The following is a 23300-nucleotide window of genomic DNA, read 5'->3' on the forward strand; positions in this document are numbered from 1 at the left end:
AAGAAACAACAAATTGTGGCAAAACAAGAAATCATTAAAAATTTGCGAAAACACAATCTCGGAGCCATAAAAACCATAAGATTTACTCAAAGTACATATTTATTCAGTGGGCCTCATTTGAACTGACCTGTCTGCAATTGGAATAAAAAACGCAAAAGATTTTAAAAAGGACAGAGCCAAAATACAATCCGAATCCTCTTTCATTGCAGAAATCATTGATCAGAGAACAATTGCTGCCAAAAAACTAATTGTATTAAATAGTTGCGTGATAAATAATTTGGCAAATGAGAATCTTCAAATGTCTAAAATAAATGATCCTTATATCAATTTAAATTAGCGAAAGGCCGCCAAATTGTTAGTTCCAGAACACTTTCTCTCAAACCAGACGTAAAAATAGGCTTTAACTGATTAAAAAAACTTTGTGTGATCAGTTTTCAGTTCTGCACTACCGGTCAATTTGGCCAAAGTGGGCTAAAGAAGCACATTTGAAAATGATGCATTTTCCAAAATCTAGCCAAAGTTTTACCCGAAAAAGTGGGCTCAGAAAATTGTAAATTTTAAAATGCCAGAGTTCTGCAGTGCAAGATTCTCGCATATAGGGCGCTACATTTCAAAATTGTTTGCATTTTAAACGTCCGTGTTTCAGGCAAGGTTAAGGGATTAAGTCTTTTAAGAATTCTGGTACGCGGTTCTTGATTAATGCAATTTTGTCGCCGACTTCATTAGAGTTAAGAAATCTATACATCAAATTCAGCAGACTAAAGCAACTAAATGGCCTTTCAAACAAGTGCAGCAGCCACAGATCAAGATAGGTTTATAACATTAATAAAAAATACATTAAATTCCATTTTCAATTGAAATCTCGATTATATAAATCCAGTCGTATAACTCAAATCAAACTAAAAACTCGCAGCTTTGCAAACACTGATTTACAACCGCAAGCAAATGTGAGTTTTCAAGCGCCGCAGCCACTCGTTCTTTATCCCCAAGCTGCTTGTTGATCGCATACTCTTGATCATGCGTTCCTGGCGTTATTTTAACCGACACTTTAAACCTCGCCGGAAGAGCCCGAAACAATCTGACCCGGATAGCCAATCCAATGAGAGTCGCTTGGGTACAATGAGGAATTGTAGGGGTGAAAAGTACATCAATGCAGTTTTTATTATCGTCTACCAATACATTTTCTTCACAAACAACGTTGAGTTCTTCTAAACTCAACGGATGTTCTGGATCTGTTATTGATCGGATCAAGTCGAAGACTTCTCGCGCATCAAAAGCATCGTAGATGTTATCGTCAAATGCCTCGGGACCCAAAACTCTTTCGCTCAGTTTCTCAAATGTGGTTGGATTATCGTTATCCATTGTCAATATTTACTGTTCACCGGATCCAAATAATTCACCGACTAAAACAAGCGTATCTTTTCATTTAAACGTTCATAGGTTTATAGCATCTCATGCACAATCTGTCAAATAAATGAGGTAATTTTTAGACTGTTTTTCTCTTTTGAGTTTTTCTCTCTAAAATAACAATAATCTAATAATGAGCCTGTTCGCAACGCTAATCAAATTTACGAAAAAATTGTTCAACATGATCAAAACAAAAACCGAGAGTGCAGAGAACTGTACTACATAAAACCGCCAATCAACAATAAAGCTGACTATTTACAAAAATCATTTGTTTTAAGCATCTTACACGCCAATAAAAACACACCCAATTGACATGAAAACGCGATGTCAATACTCCAAAATTTAGAGAAAAGTCAACACTTTTAAACACATCAAAACTTTACGGGACTTGCATTAAAAGAGACAGATGTTGGCGAAATAAAACAGGATGACATTTAAGAATCGAGCTGTATGAATCATAATTAGACATCATTCATTTTGGCTTTACTTGAAGTGGAACTGCTCACGTTTTATGCAATGTTTGTTTTATTTCAAGCTAAACAGTTGATATACTTCAAAGAAATTAATACGACCTATAGCAGCTAAAAAAACATTGTCTATCAAATTTGAACGTTCAAAAACACGTTGGCTACGTCATAAAGTTATCTCCATCAAACCTATATCTATCCATACTGCACATTGAGTAAAAAGTATTTCTTGAACTGATTTTAATTTGTTCCTTATAAAAGTATTGTCTCAAGAGGCCTTTATGAGTCTGTCCAAAGCCCATATGTGGGAACTACATTGATTTTAAAAAAGTGATTAAAAAGAAGTTTATAAAGAAGGTTATCTTCATCTTCAGAGGACGCCAGTGGCCACATCAACTTCAAAGGGGGGTTTGTCCTCCCAAACAGAGTATCTGAAAAAGTTCCCCTGGATGCGCAGACAGAAAATTTAGTTATTGGCTGTAATTTTGTCGCAAAACTGGAGTCAGACACAACTCTTCAAGACATATACATACATGCTCATCGAGGTTCCTAAACCCGGGAAAAATTAAGGTCTTTAGCGAATATGAGGAAAAAAAGCCCCCTATAATCCAAAATGGCACACAATGAGATCAAATCAATCAAAAGTGCGGAAATTTTTGCTGGAATTTCTTGATGTTTCAGCTTTGTTGCCACAAAATTGACCCTGATATGGTGACAATCTGTGAGATCATTCCATTTCGAAAAAGGCCTGACAATGAAGCAAAAACGACATCATAAACGAGTTCTACCAAATGTTGCCTAAGAAATTTGACAATCAAGAGCATTCAAATTGCAAGGTGTTTCCTCTCAACAGATAACAAATCTTAATGACGGCAACTACAACATACCTCGTCATCACAATCTCAACATAATTTACACAACTGGAATCCAAGTTTTGAAAGATCAGCTGCTCTCTGTAATAATGCTTTTTTCAACCGGAATTGTTTCAACAACTACAAAAGTTTTTTAAAAAAATTCCAATATTTCGAAATCAGCAAGAGTCGAAATCAACAACACAAAACCACTGGAATTATTGTTCCGTTAATATTAAACGCCATAAAAGCGGTAGCTATCAACATTATCAGCAATATTAAAGTCAAAGCCATGTATTGGACATTTAAGTGATAGACTTTCATCTAATAACTTACGTTCTCTATTACATTAAAATTTTTTTTCTCTTTGATGGTGGTTCTGGCCATACCAATTCCCGCGTCAGAACTACCACTATCAAAATCAATTTAAAAACAATCTCAGTAGCATTCTTTGAAGCGGAAAAATGCTTCTTTTCTCTGTGATAGGTTTTTTTCTTTGATTCTATATTATGCTTGCCCAAAAAATAATATTCTCAGCATCAGAACATTTAGAACATTCTCAGCGACAGTCAGACATCTAGAACTCGCCAAAGATATTCAGAAAAACCCAGGCCCAGAGACAGCAAGCCAACAAAAAATTGACGGTTTAATTAATTCAATTCCAAATAACTTTAAAAATTGTCATCTAAACTGCCGTAGTATAGTTAAGAAACGCAACGCATTAAAGAGACTAATCTTGGACTATCGGCCTATTAAGACCTGGATGAAAATATGAGATAACCACAATTTGTGGGAATTTAATTCCGAAGCCTTTACATGTTTCCACTCAGATCGCGAAGTAGAAAATGACAAGCAAATCAAAAATAGTGGAGGCGTTATTTTTCTATTCTCAAAGTTTCCTCATGCTCAGAAACATTTTATCTATCAAAGAACTTGACATTTGGGTTGAATTCAAGACCACTTCCAAAAAGCAGCTTCATTGCTGCTCTAGCGCACAATATGAAGAAAAAGCTCAGTACCCCTTTTCTAGAGTCTTTAGCCATTTCAATAGATCGAACAGCCAACGAATACAAACAATGATTTCTCTTAGAATTTAACAAAGACCATCTTCATGAAAAAAGTCGATAGAAAAAAAATAGTCAGTTTTAACTCCATACAACCAAGAGTCATGTAAAAAGGTTAACACCTACATCAAGAACTGGCAACAGTCTTATTGAGTACATCACTGCTGATTAATCTAGCTTAGAGAGAGTGCAAAATCACATCATTTATTCAGGCCTTAAAGCCAACCATTTTTGCAATTGTTCTTTTACTGGTTGAAACAATAGGAAAAAGCAAACTTGTTTAAAAAAACTAAATTTGATAAGACAAAATAATTTTAAACAATTTTTCATTATTTTCTATAATTTTGCTGCCAAACAGTCTATGGTTTTGATGAACCAGAATAAATCACTATGTTTCAAGATACTGCTTAAAACACATACAAGTCATTATTAGTTGCAGCCCACTAAAAAATATTATAAACGGAAAGACAAACCTAGGTTATCTCTCCTATCAGAAAGTGCTATTGCGGAATTATTCAAAAAACGAGAAACTAACAAAACACAAAATCATTAACGACACCAGAGGCAAAAAGAAAGATAAAAGATTGTTTAAAAACTACCTTGATAAAAATGTAACAATTACTAGGGAAACAGCAGCTCTCTTCAATTATCGTTTTTGGAAATTTGGCGACTACTGTTCTCAGAACATACAAAAATCACCTTTAAAGATTTGATTTGTGAAAAGATGTTCAAGGTTAAAAGAAAGTTCTCCTTTACATTTGTTACGGAGCAGGAAGTACATAGTGTTAATCGAGCACTTAATCCAAAAAAAACCAATTGGCCCTTCAACAATTCCAGCCTGGGCGTTAGAAGATGCCGTAAAATTCCGAGTATATCTTACAATGCTTGTTAACCAAGATTGACAAAAATATATTTTATCGGACCTTAGAAAAGCATTTGTTTCCCCATTTTTTAAAAAAAGAGAATGAGACAATCCAAAAAACTACCGTCCCACCTCTGTTCTGAAAATTCTGAATCCCAACCGTTCTGAATCCCAACCGTCCAAAAATTCTGAAAAGCTGATTTTACGCCAAACAAATTCACACTTGAACGAAAAGTATTCTATCACATAGAAAATTTTAAATCGTGATCTTTTTTTTAATTCAAGACACTCTTATTTATTTACAAAGACTGTACCCTCCAAAATTGATAACAATGAATTGATCTCAGCTGGCTTTGCTAGATCTACCCACTTTAGCAGAAGCTATACGCATTGGGTTTTAAAAGGAGCAATCTCCTGATACAGGCATTTAATCAACACCTACAAAAAAACTTTGGCTAATAACACTAAATCTGACTGGATTGAACGCTACCAGGGTGTCCCCCAGGGAACTATGCTCGGATTCTTATCATTCAATATTAGGGTCAACGATTTGAGTAATCACATCAATAATTAAAGCAACATTGTAGAATACAAAGATGATACCCTAGTTTACGCTTCTAATATAGATCTGGACGACATCGATAAAAACCTTAAAGACTTTGGAACAGTTAGCATGCTCCTTTGATAGGAGTAGTCTAAAACTAAACACATCAAAAACATGTAATTAGCAAATAGACTTCATTGTAATTAGCAAATACCTGTTCTATAATTGTTAGTGGTGAAAAGTTGACAAGGAAAAATACAGTGAAATACTTAAGAGCTCTTCTTGACAAAAACCTAAACTAAAAAAGGATGTAAAAAATTAGCTGCCAAAAATGGCGTGTGGAACAAGAGCAGCTTATGCAAAAAAAAAGAACTCTTTCCCAGTTCAGACAAGAAAGAAACTTATGAATGCACTAGTTGATAGTCATTTCCACTATAATGCAGTCTTATTGAATGGCATTTACCGTTTTCTTTTAATTTCACATGGAAAAAAGTTAAATTGGGCAATAAAGTCGTGCTTCAACACAAGAAAATGTGACTCATCTCATGACGTAAAGTTACATTAGGAAATACTTTCACTTGAATACCTTTAGAGAATTAAGGAAATCATGTACTTGCACACAACTTTATCGAATAGAGCTCCATCTTTCCTGTTCCCACACTGAAGTACCATAATAAAACAAAACTTTCCTCCATTTCGACGGTAAATACAAAGCACATTACCTTAAGAACTGTTTTTCGTCAGAGCTAAAGAGTCCTGGAATAACTTCATCATATCCAATCCAATTAGTATTACTCTCAAGCTGAAAGCTGAAAAAAAGTGCCCATTTCAACTTTCTCAAAACCTATATCATAGAATCCTATCCTGGAGAGACTTTAAATTCAGTTAACGATGACACAAAACATTTTTATGTCCATAACAAGCAAAAAAAGTATATTTACCCTACACTACCATTGGCATGGAATTGATATCGGTCGTCGAAATAGTAAATGCCTACCAAAAATTATAACAGCAATTCTGAGCCTAATTTATTCGAACATGCACAAAACAGCACAATTGAAGACGTTTGGAATAAAACAAATTCACATATGAAAAAGCATAATCAAAACCAATGCTCTCAGAAATCTGTTAAAAAAAGTCTGCAAAAAGTCTCCATACAAACATTAGATCGGTTTCATGTTATAAAAAAAACTCGTCGACAAAAGAATTGCACTAAAAAAAATTAACAACCGACTAATTTCGGAAGAATTGCTCTCAAACGGCTAGTGGGAGCTCTAATCAATTGCAGCCTGCTTCAGTAGGGGGGTCGCCTGGTTTGGACTAAGAATTTTACAGCGGAGCTCCAAATAACCTCATTAGAGGTTAAAATATACCGCAATTAAGTATTAAAGTGAAAAGACACCATTTTCGGCGCCCTTATCATTTGACTGTTAGTATTAAATTGAGGCCCATTAGGTTCAGCTGCGTGGAATTGTGAATGAGAAAGAACTTAAGATCACGCAAAACGCAGAAAGTCAAGAGCGTAAAAGTCACTCAAAAAGTCAAAAAAAGGTCAAGCAAAAATTTTGCATAAGAGACACTCGTTTGCAATAGTTGTTGCTCTTCGAGGGCAATTAAACAGAAAAATGCCAGACGAAAAGCTCTGCCAACATCAGGGGGTGTGCCTTCGATATGTGCTTAAAGCCGGCGAGGGAGGGTGCTTTCGAAATCGCGGCCACACACACATTTTAACAAACATAAACCGACAAATGTCGGAAGAATAGCTCTTGAACGACAGGCGAGGCCATTCAATTCAGGGTGTGTAGCCTAAATGAATGTTTCTTTATGGGTGCAAACTTCTTTATGCGCTATGAGTCAATTATTATTCTCATACTGCAACCGATTACATATTAGCAACAAGCTTTACTTCGGAGTGAGAGCAACAGAGATCACTCAAAAATGAAGAACGAAAGCGTAAAAAAGTCACTTGAGAACTCAAATAATGTTCTAGAAGAAAAGCGCTAGAAAATTCAAGAGCAATTGTTGTCGGTTATGTCACTTCAGAGAGTTAATAGACAAATAAACTGGGGAATGAAAGTTTGCCACCTGCACAAAAAGTTTGACAGTGCAAGAGATCTTTTATTGAAAGACAAAATTTTACCAGCAGAGCTTTTCATTAAAAAAGTTTGTCTTCTTAAATTTTTTGATCACCTCTCACGTTATAAGGAGAGCAGTCGAGAAACCAAAAATTCCTCATTCAAGATTTTTGAAAAATACGGATTGACCAAAAACTCCAGAACTGTAAGTTTTTTCCAAAGAATAAGTGCCAATCCAAACGGAGTGACAGGTCACTGATCAGAAATTTTTCTAGGAAGTGGAATAATTTACCAATTGAGATTCGAAAAGAAAAAAACTTAAAATAAATTTAAGGCGAAACTAAGCAGCGAAATGGTCAATCTGCATGAACGTGTTCCAATAGATAGACAAGTAAGAGGCTTCAGGATTTTTTTCTACTGAAGTATAAAGACCAAACTATTCATATATTTACGAGGCGATTTTGAAAATGTAAATATTTAACCAAACGTTTTTGTTGTGGTTATAACTTTAATTGACATTTTTGAAGATTGAAAAAAAAAACAATTTAAAAAAGCAGGGACCAAATGATTGCTGCATACTTTGTTTGTGGCCAATTAAAATTTTAACTTACTAAAAAACTGATTTGAAAGAATCATTAAAAATTTAAATATTAGGTACTATATGATATCAAAAGCAAAGTGTTCGGACCCTTATTATCTAAAATATGAAATATAACAACTACGAAGAAATAAAACAAAAAACCTTCCAGCGAACACTCACACTGCACACACTATAAAAAACTGGCCATCATAACTACCCCGAAACAATTTTTGACCGCAAAAAATCAGTTTAAATAAATTTGTTGCAGTTAATATTTCAAAATAAGAATTGTGTAAACGACAAAAATGACAAAAATTACCATCCAAAGCGTCTGCAGGCATCACGGACCAAAATTGAGATTTTTGCTGATACCTTGACTCATATATACGTTAGCATAGGTACCAATATAGCAACAATTAGAGGGTTCCGATTGAGGGACAGGCTAACAATTAAACACAGAGAGACTAACGTCGGATAAATTGTTCTCCAACGATAGGCGGGGGCAATTTAATTTAAGGGGTGTAGCTTAAAAATTTAATGGTTCGAAGACTACGACCTCATTGGGGTTCGAAGCAGCGCCCTCCAGGATAGCACTCTGACATCTTAAGCACTAAGCTACAACGGCATTGCTCCTCAACGGCTCACAATCGCGTTTATATTAGCAACAAACAATGAGAGCACTTGAGATCACTCAAAAATGAAGTGAAGCGTGGAAAAGTCACTTGAGAAGTCAAAGGATGTTCTAGAGCAAATCATAGGTTTACAATCCAGAGAAAACAAAGAGGAGATGGATTCCAAAATGTTGCAAATTTTTCAAATTTGAGAACAAAATTGATGCCTGTACTTTTTAATTATAAAAGCGAGAAGAAACTCTAGAGGAAACGAATTACAATTAAAACCCCAAAGCAAGGCTCTAATTATCGGGACATATTTATGAGGAAACGAACCAAATGGTTGAGATGTTATTCTAGCAATTGACCAATTTAAAAAAAAGGAGAAAAAATTAATCCTCATCATTTACTAGTTCAGCGACATACCTCCAGCAATTACAGCACACACCGATATGAAAATCAAGAAATTCTGGACGGCACCTTTCTTTTGCTCTTCCTGTTCACGCTTTAAAGCTTCCTTGTCTTTAGTTGGTCCTCCAGCGGAAAACATGAGATCAAAAACTGAAACATGAAACCAAAGGGTAAAACGATGAAGAACGTTTTGCGTATTTTAACGATGCGTAGGCCAGAAAATCGTACTTCAAAAACATTGGCATATTTCAGTCTTTATTTTAAAGGTTCTGTCTGTAATGTTTTTCCCATTTGTGATGTTTTCCCATTTTTTCAGAGCTCTTAGAATTAAATTATCATAATAATTTCAAACAATTTCTTCAACTTTGACGATTTGTTGAGTTTGTTTTCCAAATCAAATTCCTCACCTTAAGTAAAAAAAATTCGACTTTCCCGTGTAATGGTTTCAGTAACGTTAACGTAACTTTCTATTCAATTTTCTGTGTGGAATATACCAAAACCAATCATGTCTTGACCCTTTAGTTCAAATTCTCTTCAATTTGAGAAGTTAATCCGATCGATGTAGTTGTATATAGTAGTAATAGTAAGATTCTGGGTATCACTCATACCCACGAGTTGTCTGCACCCGCACACATCTGCGTATAATCCGCCATGTGCATTTGTTATTGATATTGGAGGATGCAAAATAGCACTAGTAGAAAAGCTTTGATATTGTACTTTTGGAGAGTTCGTCTCAAGCTTCCAGATTTCTGATAATGATGTTATCTTTTCCGTTTTACTCCCCCCAAGCTTAGTGGGTGCTTATCATTTGCACCCTCAGGCGCATATTCCAAATTTTTACATAGTGAATTACTATGTAATGGTACGTGCTCTCTGACTGGGTGGGGGGGGGCATGGTATAACGTACTGTAGGAGTGGGCACAAACGGAAAAAATCCTTCAGTTCTAAAGTTATTTTGAAAGTAACAAGTAATAAAAGTAACTTCTATCTTTTTAGCCCGTTTTTAGATTATGATGTCGCCGCCGCCATCAAGTCTATCAATATAACCACAATCTTTTCCCAAAATGCAATTAATAGCCCTAATTTGTAGTCTTTCAAGCTTTTGCATATGACTTCATTTTGAATTCCAGACACAAGAATGTATGACCCATTTTCTAATTGGCACAATATAGCACATATAGGCTTTTAGTTTGTTTACTGTAGAGCATAGTTTCGGCAAATTTCTTTTGATGACGTAGAAATTTTTAGTTGGTTCGTAGCTCACAGTTACCATTCCAATACAAATTTGAAGACATCAAAACACCCGAGTCTTTGGGTTGCTTCGGAACTTAAAAAATCTGCACTACGGAGCACTGAAAGTTTGGACCAATTCCGCAAGTGCCTCCCAGCTTAGTGGGTGCATATTCTTTTCACCCCCAGAAGCACGTGCTATATTTTTACTAAACAAATTAATATGTTGTTTTGGATTCCCAGTTGGCCTGGAGGGCCCAATGCCCCCGATGTCTGTTCAGAAATTTGTCCAGTTGTTTTCCACGTGCCACCACATAAGATTGATGATTCTGTTCTTTAGTCCAACTTCGCAATTAAAGTCTACCTTCTCATGTTTTCTGTTCACTACTCTAGCAGTTCTGTAGACAAATTCAGTCCTTCTTTGTTCAGTTTGTGTCTTATTTAAGTTCAGCGTCACTTGCCCTGTTGTTCCATGATTGAATGGGTAGGTTGATTTTGTGCTCCTCAATGTCCTTGTAAAGTATCGAAAGAAGATCATTCAATTGGATGAGGGTTAGAGGTAGGACATTCAGTAGTCTCAACTGAGCTTTGTAGTCACCACGGTGGGGTCCGCACACCAATTTCAGTACCCGCCTTTAAAGATTTTTGAGCTTCCGTTGATCTGTTCTAGATTGATACGCGCAATTCATCCCGTAGAGCAAAACGGGTAGTATGACTGATTTATATAGTCCTAGCTTCACTGAGAAATTGACATTGAAGGAAACGTTCCTCCTCAAGCAGAAGAATACTTTGTTTGCTTTCTCGATTCGATGTCGAAGTACGTACTCCAGTTTAACGTGTCTGCAATGTAGACTCCAAGGTCTTCCACTTTCCCAGGCTCCCCTAGCGGTTGTCCATTTAATGATAGAAATGCGCGTCTCTCGAAAGTTGAGTAAATGGCATTTGTTGACTGCTAGTTTCATTTTTTTTTTATTTTACCCATTTCCCAATTCTCTTTATATCAGTTTGGACTTCTTCGTTTGATTTACCGATGGCAAGGATTTTTAGGTCGTCCGCAAAAATAAAAAGTTGGCTGAAAGTTAGAACATCGGAAAGATCGTTTATAAAGATGCAATAGAGTTAAGGCCACAGTTGGGAGCCATGTGGTACTCCGCTGGTCACTTGTAATTCTTTCGATATGTGATCTTCAATTCGTACGTATTGTTTTCGCTGACTTAGGTAGTCGCAAAGGATGTCTAGGAAACATCCACCTACGCCATTGTCACATAGTTTGGAGGTGAGCAGTTCGTGGGGCATGGTGTCAAATGCTTTGGAAAAGTCACTGTAAAATGCAATGACTTGAGCAGTTGGATCATTGTCCATGGCGACATATATTTCATTCAAGAAGTGCAAGAGATTGCTCATCACTGACCTTTTCCTGACGAAACCGCGTTCATTATTCGACAGAAAGTTTTTGAAGTGGTTGTATATCGGTACGTACATGCACTTTTCAAAGATCTTGCTTTCAATGCAAAGGAGAGATATGAATCTGTAGTTTCCGAGGAGTTTCGGATTGTCCTTTTTGTACACTGGTACTACGGCCGCAGTCTTCCAAAACAAAGGTAGTTTACGGATTGAAAATTTTCAACATGGTGTTTAACGTTCTACAAATTTGCTTCTTTGTTGCTTTGAAGAAAATTGGCGGTAGATTGTTGGGGCACCGGGACTTCTTGATGTCAAGCTCGTCCAAAAAATTTTTCATTATTCCAACGGAGACTTTGAAGTTCTGGAGTTTGGCTTTCTGGTTTTGGTATCTGCTGACAGTGAATGGTGCTTTTGTTGCAAAAATAGAGTGGAAAAATGAGTTGAACAGTTCCGCTTTGCTCTGGGTGGTGCTTGCTGACTCTTCTTTATGTTCTACAGTCTTTGGTCTTCGAGGTGCTTTGTTTATCTATTTCAAATGTCGAAAGATTTCATTGGTGTTTCTAGTGCCGAAAACTTTTTCCTGATAATCGATGCAATCGGCTTCGCAAATTTTGAGCAATTCCGCTTCAAGGGCACGCACTTTGTTCTTCCTGTAGGTAGTGGGGCAAGTAGCTAGCTTGATCCGTTGGGTGTTCAGCCTTTTCATTTAATTTGAAGTGGCAACGGCTATCCACGGGGAAGGCTTTGTCGAAACCGACTTTTCCTTGGAACATGGCTGTCGATGAGTGAGTGTCATGGCGTTATCTTGGAATTCGTTGTACAAGTTGTTTGCATTTGAGAAGCACAGAGGTTGGAAAGGGTTCGATGACATGTGGCACAGCATAGAGTCAAAGTCTGCTTTGGTGAAATTGTAATAACGTTCTTTAGTTTTTCTTATTGGTAATCAACTTCTAAGGACAAAACAACAGGAAGATGATCACTACAGTCGTATAGCGCCTTGAAACTGTTGTCAATTTGGGAGAAAACCTCGCAGTTTTGGTAGAGCAGTACATCAAGAATATTTTTACCGCAATTTGGGAAGTCAATAGTTTAACTGAGGAGACGCTCTTCGAGGATATTGAGGACGTCCTGTTCCTCTTTGTCGGAGCTCCAATAAGCTCCCCAGTTCCTTGAGGGAAAATTTAGATCGCCACATATCACTGCTTTCCGATTTTTGGGAATGGCCTCTAGTATACGATGGTAACAGTCAACATCATACCTGTCCTGGCTGTTCTGCGGTGGATTGTAAAAAGAGCAGATATATATCTCTTCGCTGATCAACCTGATTTTGCATATTAAACAACACTCAACATCCACCTTAATGTTCTCAGAGCCTAAATAGTTTTTCACTGCAATCAAGTATCCGCCGTGCAGGTTAATTTTACGGTGTTCTCTGTCTGAGCGGTATATAGTATAGTCGTATAGTAGTAGTTTAGAGTCTGGGATGCCTGGGTTTAGCCAAGACTCGCAGATGCATCTAACGTTGTATGAACCAAAGTTAATAGCGTTTGTCATTTTGAAAGGTCTTTGACAATCCACGAGACTGTTGGCGTTGAACTGCAGGATCTGGAGATGAGATAGTCAAGTTTTGGTTTGATTGTTAGAGGTGTCGTTTAGTGGCACCTCTATTCTATTTTTGTATAATGTGAAGTTCCTTATCATCAGTTTATCCATTTCAAGGCATTGTTCAATGAGTTCTTTACGCCTTTTAAGACAGATATTTTCTTGCGGGAATCCTCAATTGAGAGGGCTCGCGAGACATACACGTTCATGTCTTCCAGTTCTGGTCGTTGTTCCACACTTTTGATCATGACAAGGGTGAAGGCAGTGGCACTAGGCAAAGTGACAAGAACAGCACGCGGTTTGGGTTGTTCCTTCTGGAATTTTCCCAGCCGCCTGAGGTTGAAAAATTCAGCTTCCACTCCTATGGTTTTCAAAATGTGGTTTTCATGTTCATGTGTTGGGACAAAATTCTAGTCGCGTGTTTTGTCTGGATCTTCTGAGATCCCTTGTACTCTAAAACTCATTTCAATGTTGTGGTAAAGACTTATGTTGCGCTCTTTTGGGGGTTGTCACATAGTCACTTTTTTGTTGTCTTCTACTTTATTGACTACGCTGGCATAACTTTCTTCCACTGTTTCGTGTGTTTTCCTCACCGCTTCGTTGATTTTCTCTTCCACTAAATCACTTAGTTTTGCTTCGATGCTTTCCATTTTTGCTGTCACATTGAGTTGGTTAATCTTATCATTTACTTGCATCACAGTTCTGTTTCGGATGAAAGCATCTCGTTCGTTGTTGTTCACGCACGCAATACAAAGCAGCATTGAATTTTGTCCCATCTCTTTGATTCTGTTAAGATCTTCTGGCGATAGCCCCGTGCAGGTTGGATCAAGATGTAGATGACAATTGCATCCCACACAATTGAAGGTTTGATCTCGGTTTGGAATTTTTTTCTTGCAAGTTCTAAAAGAACGAGTCATTTTGACTAGAGCTAGTTCCTTGGAAAGTTGCTGAAGAGGGTGTCAGTTGCCTTTGGCCCCGTAGTTAAACGGCGCCTTTGGTGAACAGAGAGGACAGAGAAGGATAGACTTATCAGACAACTTATCAGGTAGGCCAATTGGTTTCCTAGTAATGGCAGGTGCCCTGTAACTGCAGGGAGCTCACGTACGGGGGGGGCACAAAAGGAAAAAATCCAAAATTTCGTTTGGTTTTCAACAAGGTTCGAATTTTTGCGTTAAAATTCATGCGCTTCCTTTTACAGCTCATTTCTAAATCGTTTTGAAACGACTTTGAAATTGTGCGCAAAACTCCATAGTGTGAGTGTCACACGTATATAAAAAAGATGCACTAAAAACCTTTGGTTTCATGGTTAAAGACTTAGTTTAAAGCTTGATTTATTACCTAATTTATGGCTGACATAAGTTTGATAGTTATCAGAAAAGAAAACAGACTTGTGATCAGACAAAGCTCGGGCTTCGATTGAAATCAACGAAACTCACATATCTTTGTTGACTTGGTTAACTTACCACGATGACAGAACCGACCAAAGCCAGGATTAAATTCATTCCTTGAACACCAAACTTACCATCAGAGCTAACCACTTTATTAAGTGTTATTCTATTTAAACCAACTTTTCTTCACCTTAATCTACTTAACAATTTAACTTCTAACTTTGCAGTTTAACTAAGTGCCACGCTCAATTAGCCAAAGACATAGAGTTTTGCGCACGGGCGGCTCCTATAATCCTTCAACGTCAGGAAGAACATTTGGTAAATCGTTGTTACATATGACAAACAGCAGAGGCCCGAGCGTTTATGCGGTACACCACTCGCAACATTTGACAATTCTGACGTACATCTTTGCTAACATTTTTTTTCTATATAAGTATGACGAAAGCTATTTAGGCAAATGTCACGTATTGGAACTATTCGAACAAGAGGTTCTGAAACCGCATTGAATCTGAGAAGAATAAGTGATTGCATTGATCGTAAATGCAGTCAAAAATAACTTTTTTTCGAATGACTTAGAGGCGCAAGAAGGAAGAAAAATTGATTTATAACGTGTTAAATCAGATTTCTGCCCATCTTCAAACAGTGGACAAAATTGGCTCATTTTTGAAGGCTTGACTAAGTGCCCATATTAATGATAGTTTGAAAGAAAATTTTCAGTGCCCTGCTCTAAATTTTTTTGAAAGAATCTTTTGCAACAAGAGTCTGGGCCAGTTGATTTCTGAATTAAAACCAATTCGAGAATTTCAAAGATTTGAGAATCGTCGAAGTGAAGATAGTTGGAGGCTCCAGTATTCAAAAATTGCTAATGGGATTGATTTGTCACAAAAACACTACAGAACTGGTTGAATTCCATGACTTCTGAGAAGTCAACACAGCAAATGTGTTTGTTGTTCATAGCTCTTCTCGCATAGCTTTTTTCAATTCCTTTCTCTTTACGCGGATAATTTCGGCATTTAACCTTGATTATTGAAATTTCTCTTTTTATATTTTGAGAAGATTCAACAGGTTTCGAGGTTTCAAAACTGACTCAAGCTTGCAGTGCAACTCGTCGTTTGGATAATTTTTGGAGCAAGTTTTTAAGTTTTAGAGTTGAATCAGCCGTACCACTGCCTGATAAGCACATCGACATAGGTGTAACTGTAGGGAGGGAAAAGTGCCTCAATAAACGAAGAATCCAGTTTATCCCAGTCAACTTGTGTACGGACGTTTCTATTCAGTTGTTATTGCGTTGTTTTGTACTATCTTTGGCTGCATTAAGTTGGGGTTATGATCAGAACAGTTTTCTCAATTAATCTGATGTTGACTGCCTACAAAAAATCTTGACTGCAGTCTGCATTAATTTCTGGGCTATTTAAGTATAAAATTTTTAATTTGGCATCAGAACAATTGGTCAGGCAGCTTTCAACTAACATTGTCAACCAGCGGGTTTAGCTGAAAATCATGTCGCGAGGTAACATGTCCCGAGGTATCATGTCGCGATGCTGCCTACAATCAAAAATCTTGCTTGGTGAATTACGAGCTTCATTAAATTGTTAAAAAGCAACTGCTGAACTGGTAGAGGCTACCTTCTGGCAGACAGTTTATGCAGAAATGATAATGGCTACTTTATGAATGAGCAGTTTCATGACAGTGCAGCAGCCTAGCTCTGATTCATTAATAATTATTTCTTGATTGACTGGTTTTTGATGGCCATAAACACTCCAACATGCTTTGTTTTTACAATTTGTTTTTTACAGGATCTTTTAAGAAAAAAGAAATTTTAAAAAAGAAGAGCGCTCGGTATTTCGGGAACAAGTCAGGATTTATTGAAACGAACAAATGATTTCTACCAAACAAATTGCGTATATTGCAAGTTAATCATAATGAAGCGTTTAGTTTTTTTGCCGTCAGAAATATTACTAACACCTTAACAATAATAAATTATAATGTACACAGTTTATCTGATACAAATTGGTGTTGTTAGCCTCACTGAATCCTGGCTTTTATTCTGATTGCAATAAACACTCCAACGTGCTTCCCTTCCACAATTACTTTCACGCGATTTCTAAATAGTAAATAGATTGATTAAAGAAACACTTTTGCTTGGAGAACAAACCGGGTTTATTCGAGAAAAAGACGTCAATTTTTATCAAATAAACTGCGTATATCATAAGTTAACATTGTTAATGAGTTTAGTTGTGTTTCATCTCAGAAAAGCCGTCTCTTGAGAGAGATCCTGACAAACTAGCTGGCTATCACTGATTTGTACTTCAAGACAAATCTGCTTCACACCTATGTTTATTGAATTGTAAGTTCCCGTTTTCATAAGTTCTCGTCTTTTTTAAAACACTTGTTTTCTATTTTGGCATCTTGAGATGAGAGTTCATTGCTGCAAAAAACTTGAATTTTGTTCTATTTTGAGTCTTTGAAGCAGAAGACTGCTTAAAAACGAGTCTTTTAATAGAAGTACTTTTAAACTTTCATGATAATTCAGCTCATTATCGGTTACCATAACATTACTGATTCTTTTACAGAATTCTGACCCTTGTACATCAAGAAGTTGAACGATTGATTGCACTGCATAATGTGTCTATTCAGCTCCTCATCAGTTTTATTTGAGTCTAGTTTGAGGATAACTCTTATTCTATTGCCCAAATCTGACTGTTTTGGACTCAAAGGGCGCAACGCACTTTTCTCAAATTTCCCTGGGCCTAGAACCGAAATATGTTTTTTCGGCCACCTTTTTTATTTCCTATTTTTTTGAAGATCTGCGATCAATTTCTGGGATTTGACAAGATTCTCAGAAAACCTATTCTTGTGGTTTAAACTTTTTCAGCTTGTCACCGAGCAAACTAATTTCGATGGTTTTATGATTTTTTGAATTTTTAATACATTCCGTTGGAACAAGCAGTACAGACGTGGAGTATATTTTTGTCTCGATGTTTCGGGACATCAAAAGAGGTTTTTTGAATCCAGTGCACTCCGAAGTGAAGGACAAATTTTTACTTAAAAAAACGTTGTACTTATTCCAAACTAAAATGGAACCTCAGGAACCCAGAGTCGATAAAGAGAGCAAAAAGAACCTATCTAGTTCAGTTCCTGTCGCTCTCGCAAACACATTTGTTTCTGTAACACTCAATAATATCACCTTTTGAATTTCACTCGCGACTTGCAGTACTTTCTCTTTAAAGAGATTGCCTAATTTGATATAACCACGAACCCAGGCACAAAATTGGTCACTTCCAGCAACATGTGTTTTTTTCTATATAATTGAAATAGGTGCTGCCTTGATTTTAAATAGAAAGAATACGGAATAACCAGCGTTGATTAGTCTCATCATTCTTAGGCTAATCGTTTACTGAAACAGTGTGAGCTTTGTTTCCGTATCTTTCCGGAGTTGTAATAATTATTAATTTATCGGCTCGTGTCAAGATACTGTTGATTTGTTCTGATATTTCGTTCGCAACGTCAAAGACGAGACAATCCAGAGCTTTTTTACTTCTTCGCTAAAAACATCGCTACCGCCAGTAATTAAAGTCAATATCTTGTTAACTGTTTTTAGGTAGAACAAAAATGTGTCGTATTCTATATTTGGAAAAACCGAAAGCTTTTGAAATTACAGCAACTGAAGTTCTTACGAATCTGCAATGCGTATGCGTTTTTTGGGAGATGATTCTTTCATATAAATTTTGTTTATTTTGTTTAGAAAAGCCATGGACCCTTAAGAAAACGGCGGATTTGCAATTTTTTACTGATTCAAACAGGTAAAAAATTGACGGACACAAACGTAAAAATGAACAGAAAGTCGATACACCGTCTTGAATAGGAGTGCGCTGACCGGTTTTTGACGATCTTCATCTTTGGCACACCCATTAACTGATGTACCAAAAACGTGAACTGTAACAACTGCTCTCCTATCAAGGGCAAGGAAAACTAGACCGGCCAGTTCGTTTCAGCGGTTTCAAATCTGTCCGGATATTGTTTTTTTGCAGTTAATTTCGTTATCTGTATTATCCACTATGCTGTAGATTGCCATTGCATTACTTGTTTCTTAATTAGTCTCATTAACTAAATGCTCAGCTTTGCTGAATGACACCTTGTTTCTCTCAGAAAGAATAAAAAAATAACTCAATTTGAAACAATCAAATTTTTGTTGAGTTTTGGTGAAAAACTAAAGTTATAAACCGAATATAGTAATTCCCGTTATACAAATTGTAGCCCTATAATCTGGCTATGGTTCTGTAAAACTTCAACTTTGTGTTTCAAAAATTGCAAAAACAGTCAAAAATATTGTAATTTCAGCTAAACAACAATAGCAAGTTTTTTAATTTTAATTTTAGCAAGTCTCTTTATTGGTTTCAATAGCACCACTTTCGATCTGGAATTGGCTTTGTTAAAACCATTAAGAGCAACTGACTTATGTGCTTTGCACAAAGATTCTCTCACTTAGGAACATTGGTCCTCAGAAGGAAAGATTGAGAATATCAAAGTTAATTCTTTTTTCACAACTCGAAATTAAGTTTCGAGTTCACAACTCGAAAAACAGTAAAATCACTAATGTGATCTACAGAAAAAAAACACATAACGAGTAATTTGACGATCCAAAAAGTGTGCTTCAAAATGTCAATTTAAAATAACCATATTAAGAATTTCTACCGTTTTTTGGTAGTTTTTCAAGATCTATTCATACTGCCGTATATGTCAAAACTGCATCTCTGATAGGTTGTAGATCACTATGTTGTAAGATTTGCTGAACACACTGAGTTTGGGTTTCGGGATACCTTATACGGTGCCTCGTACTCCTTGAATTGATGACAAAATCGTCAAATTCGTCAAAAAAGGCAACGATGAAAGAAACCCTTAAAGATGGCAATCTGGTTTGGCTAATCGGATACCTCAAAAAACGTTGATTTTATAATCTAGGCCAACTTGTGGAGACCATCGATGGATCTGATGGGGTGATTGGAGAAGCGATAGTTTGAAAAAACGACGGAGTTTCTAAGAGACCAGTAGAGAAGCTCGCCCCAGTACTACCCGGAAAAGATGGTTTTGCGATGGAAAACAGGGCCGGCGATGTGGTGGCTGAGCTTACTAATTCATAATAGCGTTTCAAGGCCACTTCAAGCTTTGAAGTTAGAATAGCATGACAAGCGAAATTTAATGCTACATTCTATCGAAGCCATGCTTGTTCATTTTGTGCAAAACTTATATTCAGTTTTTGTTAGTACACAACCGTCATACATGAAGTCAAACTGAAACCCAAACATGAACTACGTTATTATTACCACGTACTCAAGTTTTCACAATCGCAGAAATTGCACTCAAACGGAGTGAAAGATACCCCAATTGGTAAAATCGCCACTTTTGCCGGTTATTCAGAGTTGGCAGATACTCTTTACGAAATCTGTCCCAAACGCGATTTGGATAGGCTTGAGTTTGTCGAAAGAGCTTTTGATGATCAAATACTTCTGCTTATGTTAGGGTACGCTCTTTTTGCCAAGCAAGAAAGGGTTGGGTGGTCAATGCTTCGAAGTCATTAACGTCTGAACTGACTGGAGTCAAAGTTCTTGCGTTCAATGCCTTCTCAACAATACAAATGGCTGTTGAAAGAACGTCCTCTGTGACTGATCTGTTCCCCAACACGGCTTACAATGCTTTCTTGCAACTTTTCACCAACCGCTCCCATACTCCTCCAAAATGTGGTGCTGCGGTTAGCTTTAACTTCCATCTGACTTCTCGTTGAATCACATGTTCTTCGATCCCTTTTTTGTTCCATGCCGCAACATACTCTGCAAACTCTCTTTCAGCTCCAACAAAGTTTGTTCCATTGTCACTGATGGTTGTAGTTGGTTTGCCCCTTAGCGCAATAAATCTCATTCGCGCAAATGATTGCATTGAGGCAACGATCTGTTTCCAACTTGGGTACTAGTTTTATATGTACCACTCTTATAGTTAGACAAGTGATCAAAGAACACCATCGTTTTTCGTTTTTTTTTCCAATTTTCTCAAGGAGTGTGCCAATGTAGTCAACTTCAACAATTGCACAGGCTGTTTCAGCATCTAACTGCTCTTTGGGTAGATCTGCCATTACTGGTGAGAACATTTGTGCTCTGCCTTTCTGCAGGTAACGCACTTGTTCTTGATTTATTTTAAGGCGTTTTGTATGCCTACAAACCACATCTTCTGCTGAACATTGTTTCATACATGCTGAGCGATTTCATGCTGACTGTCATTGAGTTCGTTTCGCAAGAATAATTCAACCGCTTGATGTTTCCAACGTAGCAATATAGAATGCTTTGCATTGAAGTGCAATTGGCTTTTGCCTATTCTGTCTTTGGCGCGAATAAGTCCTTCTTCATCCGGGAAGGTTAAGAACTGTAGGATTTTGCTGCCTTCTGGAATTTCCTTTTCGGCCTTTAGAGATTTTATCTCGTCACTAAACTGTCCTTGCTGTTAAATTGAAGATGATTGCTTTTGCTTTTTCTCTCTCTTCCCTGCCGACTACGAGTGTTGCTGATTTCTTTTTGCTCAATGCTTGCTCTACGTATGCCACCGTGTTCACTAGTCGGTTAAAGTTACTGAATCATTACCACTGAATAACATCTTTCTTTTCTTCACCCTGTATCTTGAAGACTGATGAGGTTTTAATCTCTTCATATGATGCAAATATTAGTTTTTATTCCTTTGGCCCCTCACTCTCTGGTTGCTTCAACCAGGCCAGTCCAGTGAGCCACTATCTTCTCTTGAATTCCTCAATGTTGATTTCTCTGTGTCTGGGTACTCAATGATAGCTCTGTGTACTCAATGTCCGCTAGGTTGTTGACACCGCTCAAATGTTTCCATTGTGAAACATGAGTTGTATCTAGTATCTCAGCTACTCTGTTAGCCACAATTACTCGTTGCTTGCGATGGGAACTGTGTATCCGCAGCAAAACTATTGTTAAGTCTGACCAAAATGTTCAACTATTTTTTTTCATTTCGTGTTCCTTGATTACATGTCCCTTCAACCTCACTGCCATGACTGCAGCTTGCAATTCCAAGCGTGGTATTGAAAGATGCCTCATCGGTGCCACTCTGCATTTTCCAATGACTTATGCTAAGTCAGCTGAGTATTCTTTTGGTTATGAACGTAGATAGGCCACTGCACACGTCCTGATTTCAGATGCGTCAGCAAACACACGAAGTTCGGATTTATCCCTCTCTCTGTTGAAGTACATTCTATCGATGCTTGTCTCCGCTATAATTGGAAGTTGCTGTTTCCTTCTCAGGAATTCAACTTCTTCACGAGGCTCCAACGTGCTGTCCCAATGTTGTCAATTCTTGTCCAAATTCCTTTCAGAAGTCGTGTCTTGTGAACACTGAACGGAGCGAACAATCCGATCGGGTCAAATACTGAAGATACCATTGACAGAATCTTCCTTTGAGTTATAGGTGCTTCAAAGTCCTTCTTTATACCTCTGCACACTTGAAGATTATCATCAGTACGGGCCTATTGTAGTCCTAGCATTGAGGATCCTCTCGTATTAGGTTCCCTTTCGACCTACTTCGTGTTGATGATTGACTTCAAGTCTTCCGGCATTGCTTCGGTAACTGCATCGTTGTTGCTTATCCACTTCTTCATTTCGAATCCATGTTGTGAGAGAAGAGATTGTAGTTGATTAAAGATTTCAATTACTTCTTCAGCGGTTTCTACTGAACTGATGAAATCGTCCATTTAGAAGTTGTTTTGTTTTGACTTTGCTGCAATTGGATACTCTTCTTCGTTGTCCAGTTTCACTCGCTTGAGAGCATAGTTTTTACAAATTGGAGAACTCTTAGCTCTAAATAAATGACCCTGATATTCATATATCTGAAAAAATTTGTTAGTTCTGGGACGCCATGAGAACTTCTATCCTGTTCGGGATCTTGCACTTGTGGAAACATCGATTCGGCCTCGGCTGTCAGGGCTATTGTCCTTCACGGAATCTAAATATTGTTCCAATCAACCCATGTAACAGATCAGGTCCTGCTAAAACCTTGTCATTTAGGCATGTTTCTTTGTACTTCGAGGCAGCTTCCTGTTTCTACACCTCTATCTATTGAGTGTTGATACAAACTCTTCAGGTCTGGGTCCTTTTTGAATCTTTGCTCCAGTGTTAAAAGCTGACACAAGGCTGAGCTGTTGTTATTCGGTAGGTTTGGCTCTGGTTCACTCCACAGCATTCCTACTTCTTCAACTCTTGTCTGTGATTTTCGTCGTACTCTCTAGCATCTTTTGTGCCTGCAGTTCGTTCTCTGACTGATTGACGACGTTGATTTTGGAGGCATAAGTTTCCATATCCCACCAGATTTGGATATTCTCAGTCACATTTACATCATCTGTGAGGGTAAAATGACAAACATTTTGTCTTGTTTTGCCCATCATGGGACCACTGACTAATCATCCTAGCTCTGTTAGAACGGCAAAAGGTTCACTTCGTCTTCCTATCTTGTAGTCCAATGGGCACTGTAGCTCATAAGCATCTTGACCAAAGATGATGCCAAATTCCATCAAGTTGAAGCTTCTAATGATACAACACTCAAATGGTTGAAGCTTTGCTTCAGCTTGTTGCAGGGGTAGTTTGTGTTTTCCAAGAAGATTGACAGGTGTGCAAACGCTTCCATTGAATGCTCCTTTGAATGTAGTCCCTTTATTGTGATACAAACATTGTTCTGTCTTCAGATCCTTTGTTCAGTGAATGCTAACTATATTGAGCGTCACATCTGTGTCTTGAGCTCGTAACTTC

At 37.4% G+C, this 23300-nt stretch overlaps 2 protein-coding genes across 2 annotated transcripts in view; both read right to left on the reverse strand.

Moving 5' to 3' along the window:
- Positions 1-23300, reverse strand: part of LOC142335904 (uncharacterized) — a 534872-nt gene that overhangs the window by 96536 nt on the left and 415036 nt on the right. The gene's annotated exons all lie outside the window — the stretch shown is intronic.
- Positions 834-1368, reverse strand: LOC142335907 (MIP18 family protein galla-2-like; the record flags this gene model as incomplete). Its single annotated transcript, XM_075384271.1, has 1 exon — positions 834-1368. A coding segment is annotated over one exon (474 nt), but the record flags the coding sequence as incomplete, so codon positions are not given.

This window comes from Convolutriloba macropyga, chromosome 3 (assembly GCF_964194025.1).
Source record: "Convolutriloba macropyga chromosome 3, txConMacr16.3, whole genome shotgun sequence".
Classification (NCBI taxonomy): Eukaryota; Metazoa; Xenacoelomorpha; order Acoela; family Convolutidae; genus Convolutriloba; species Convolutriloba macropyga.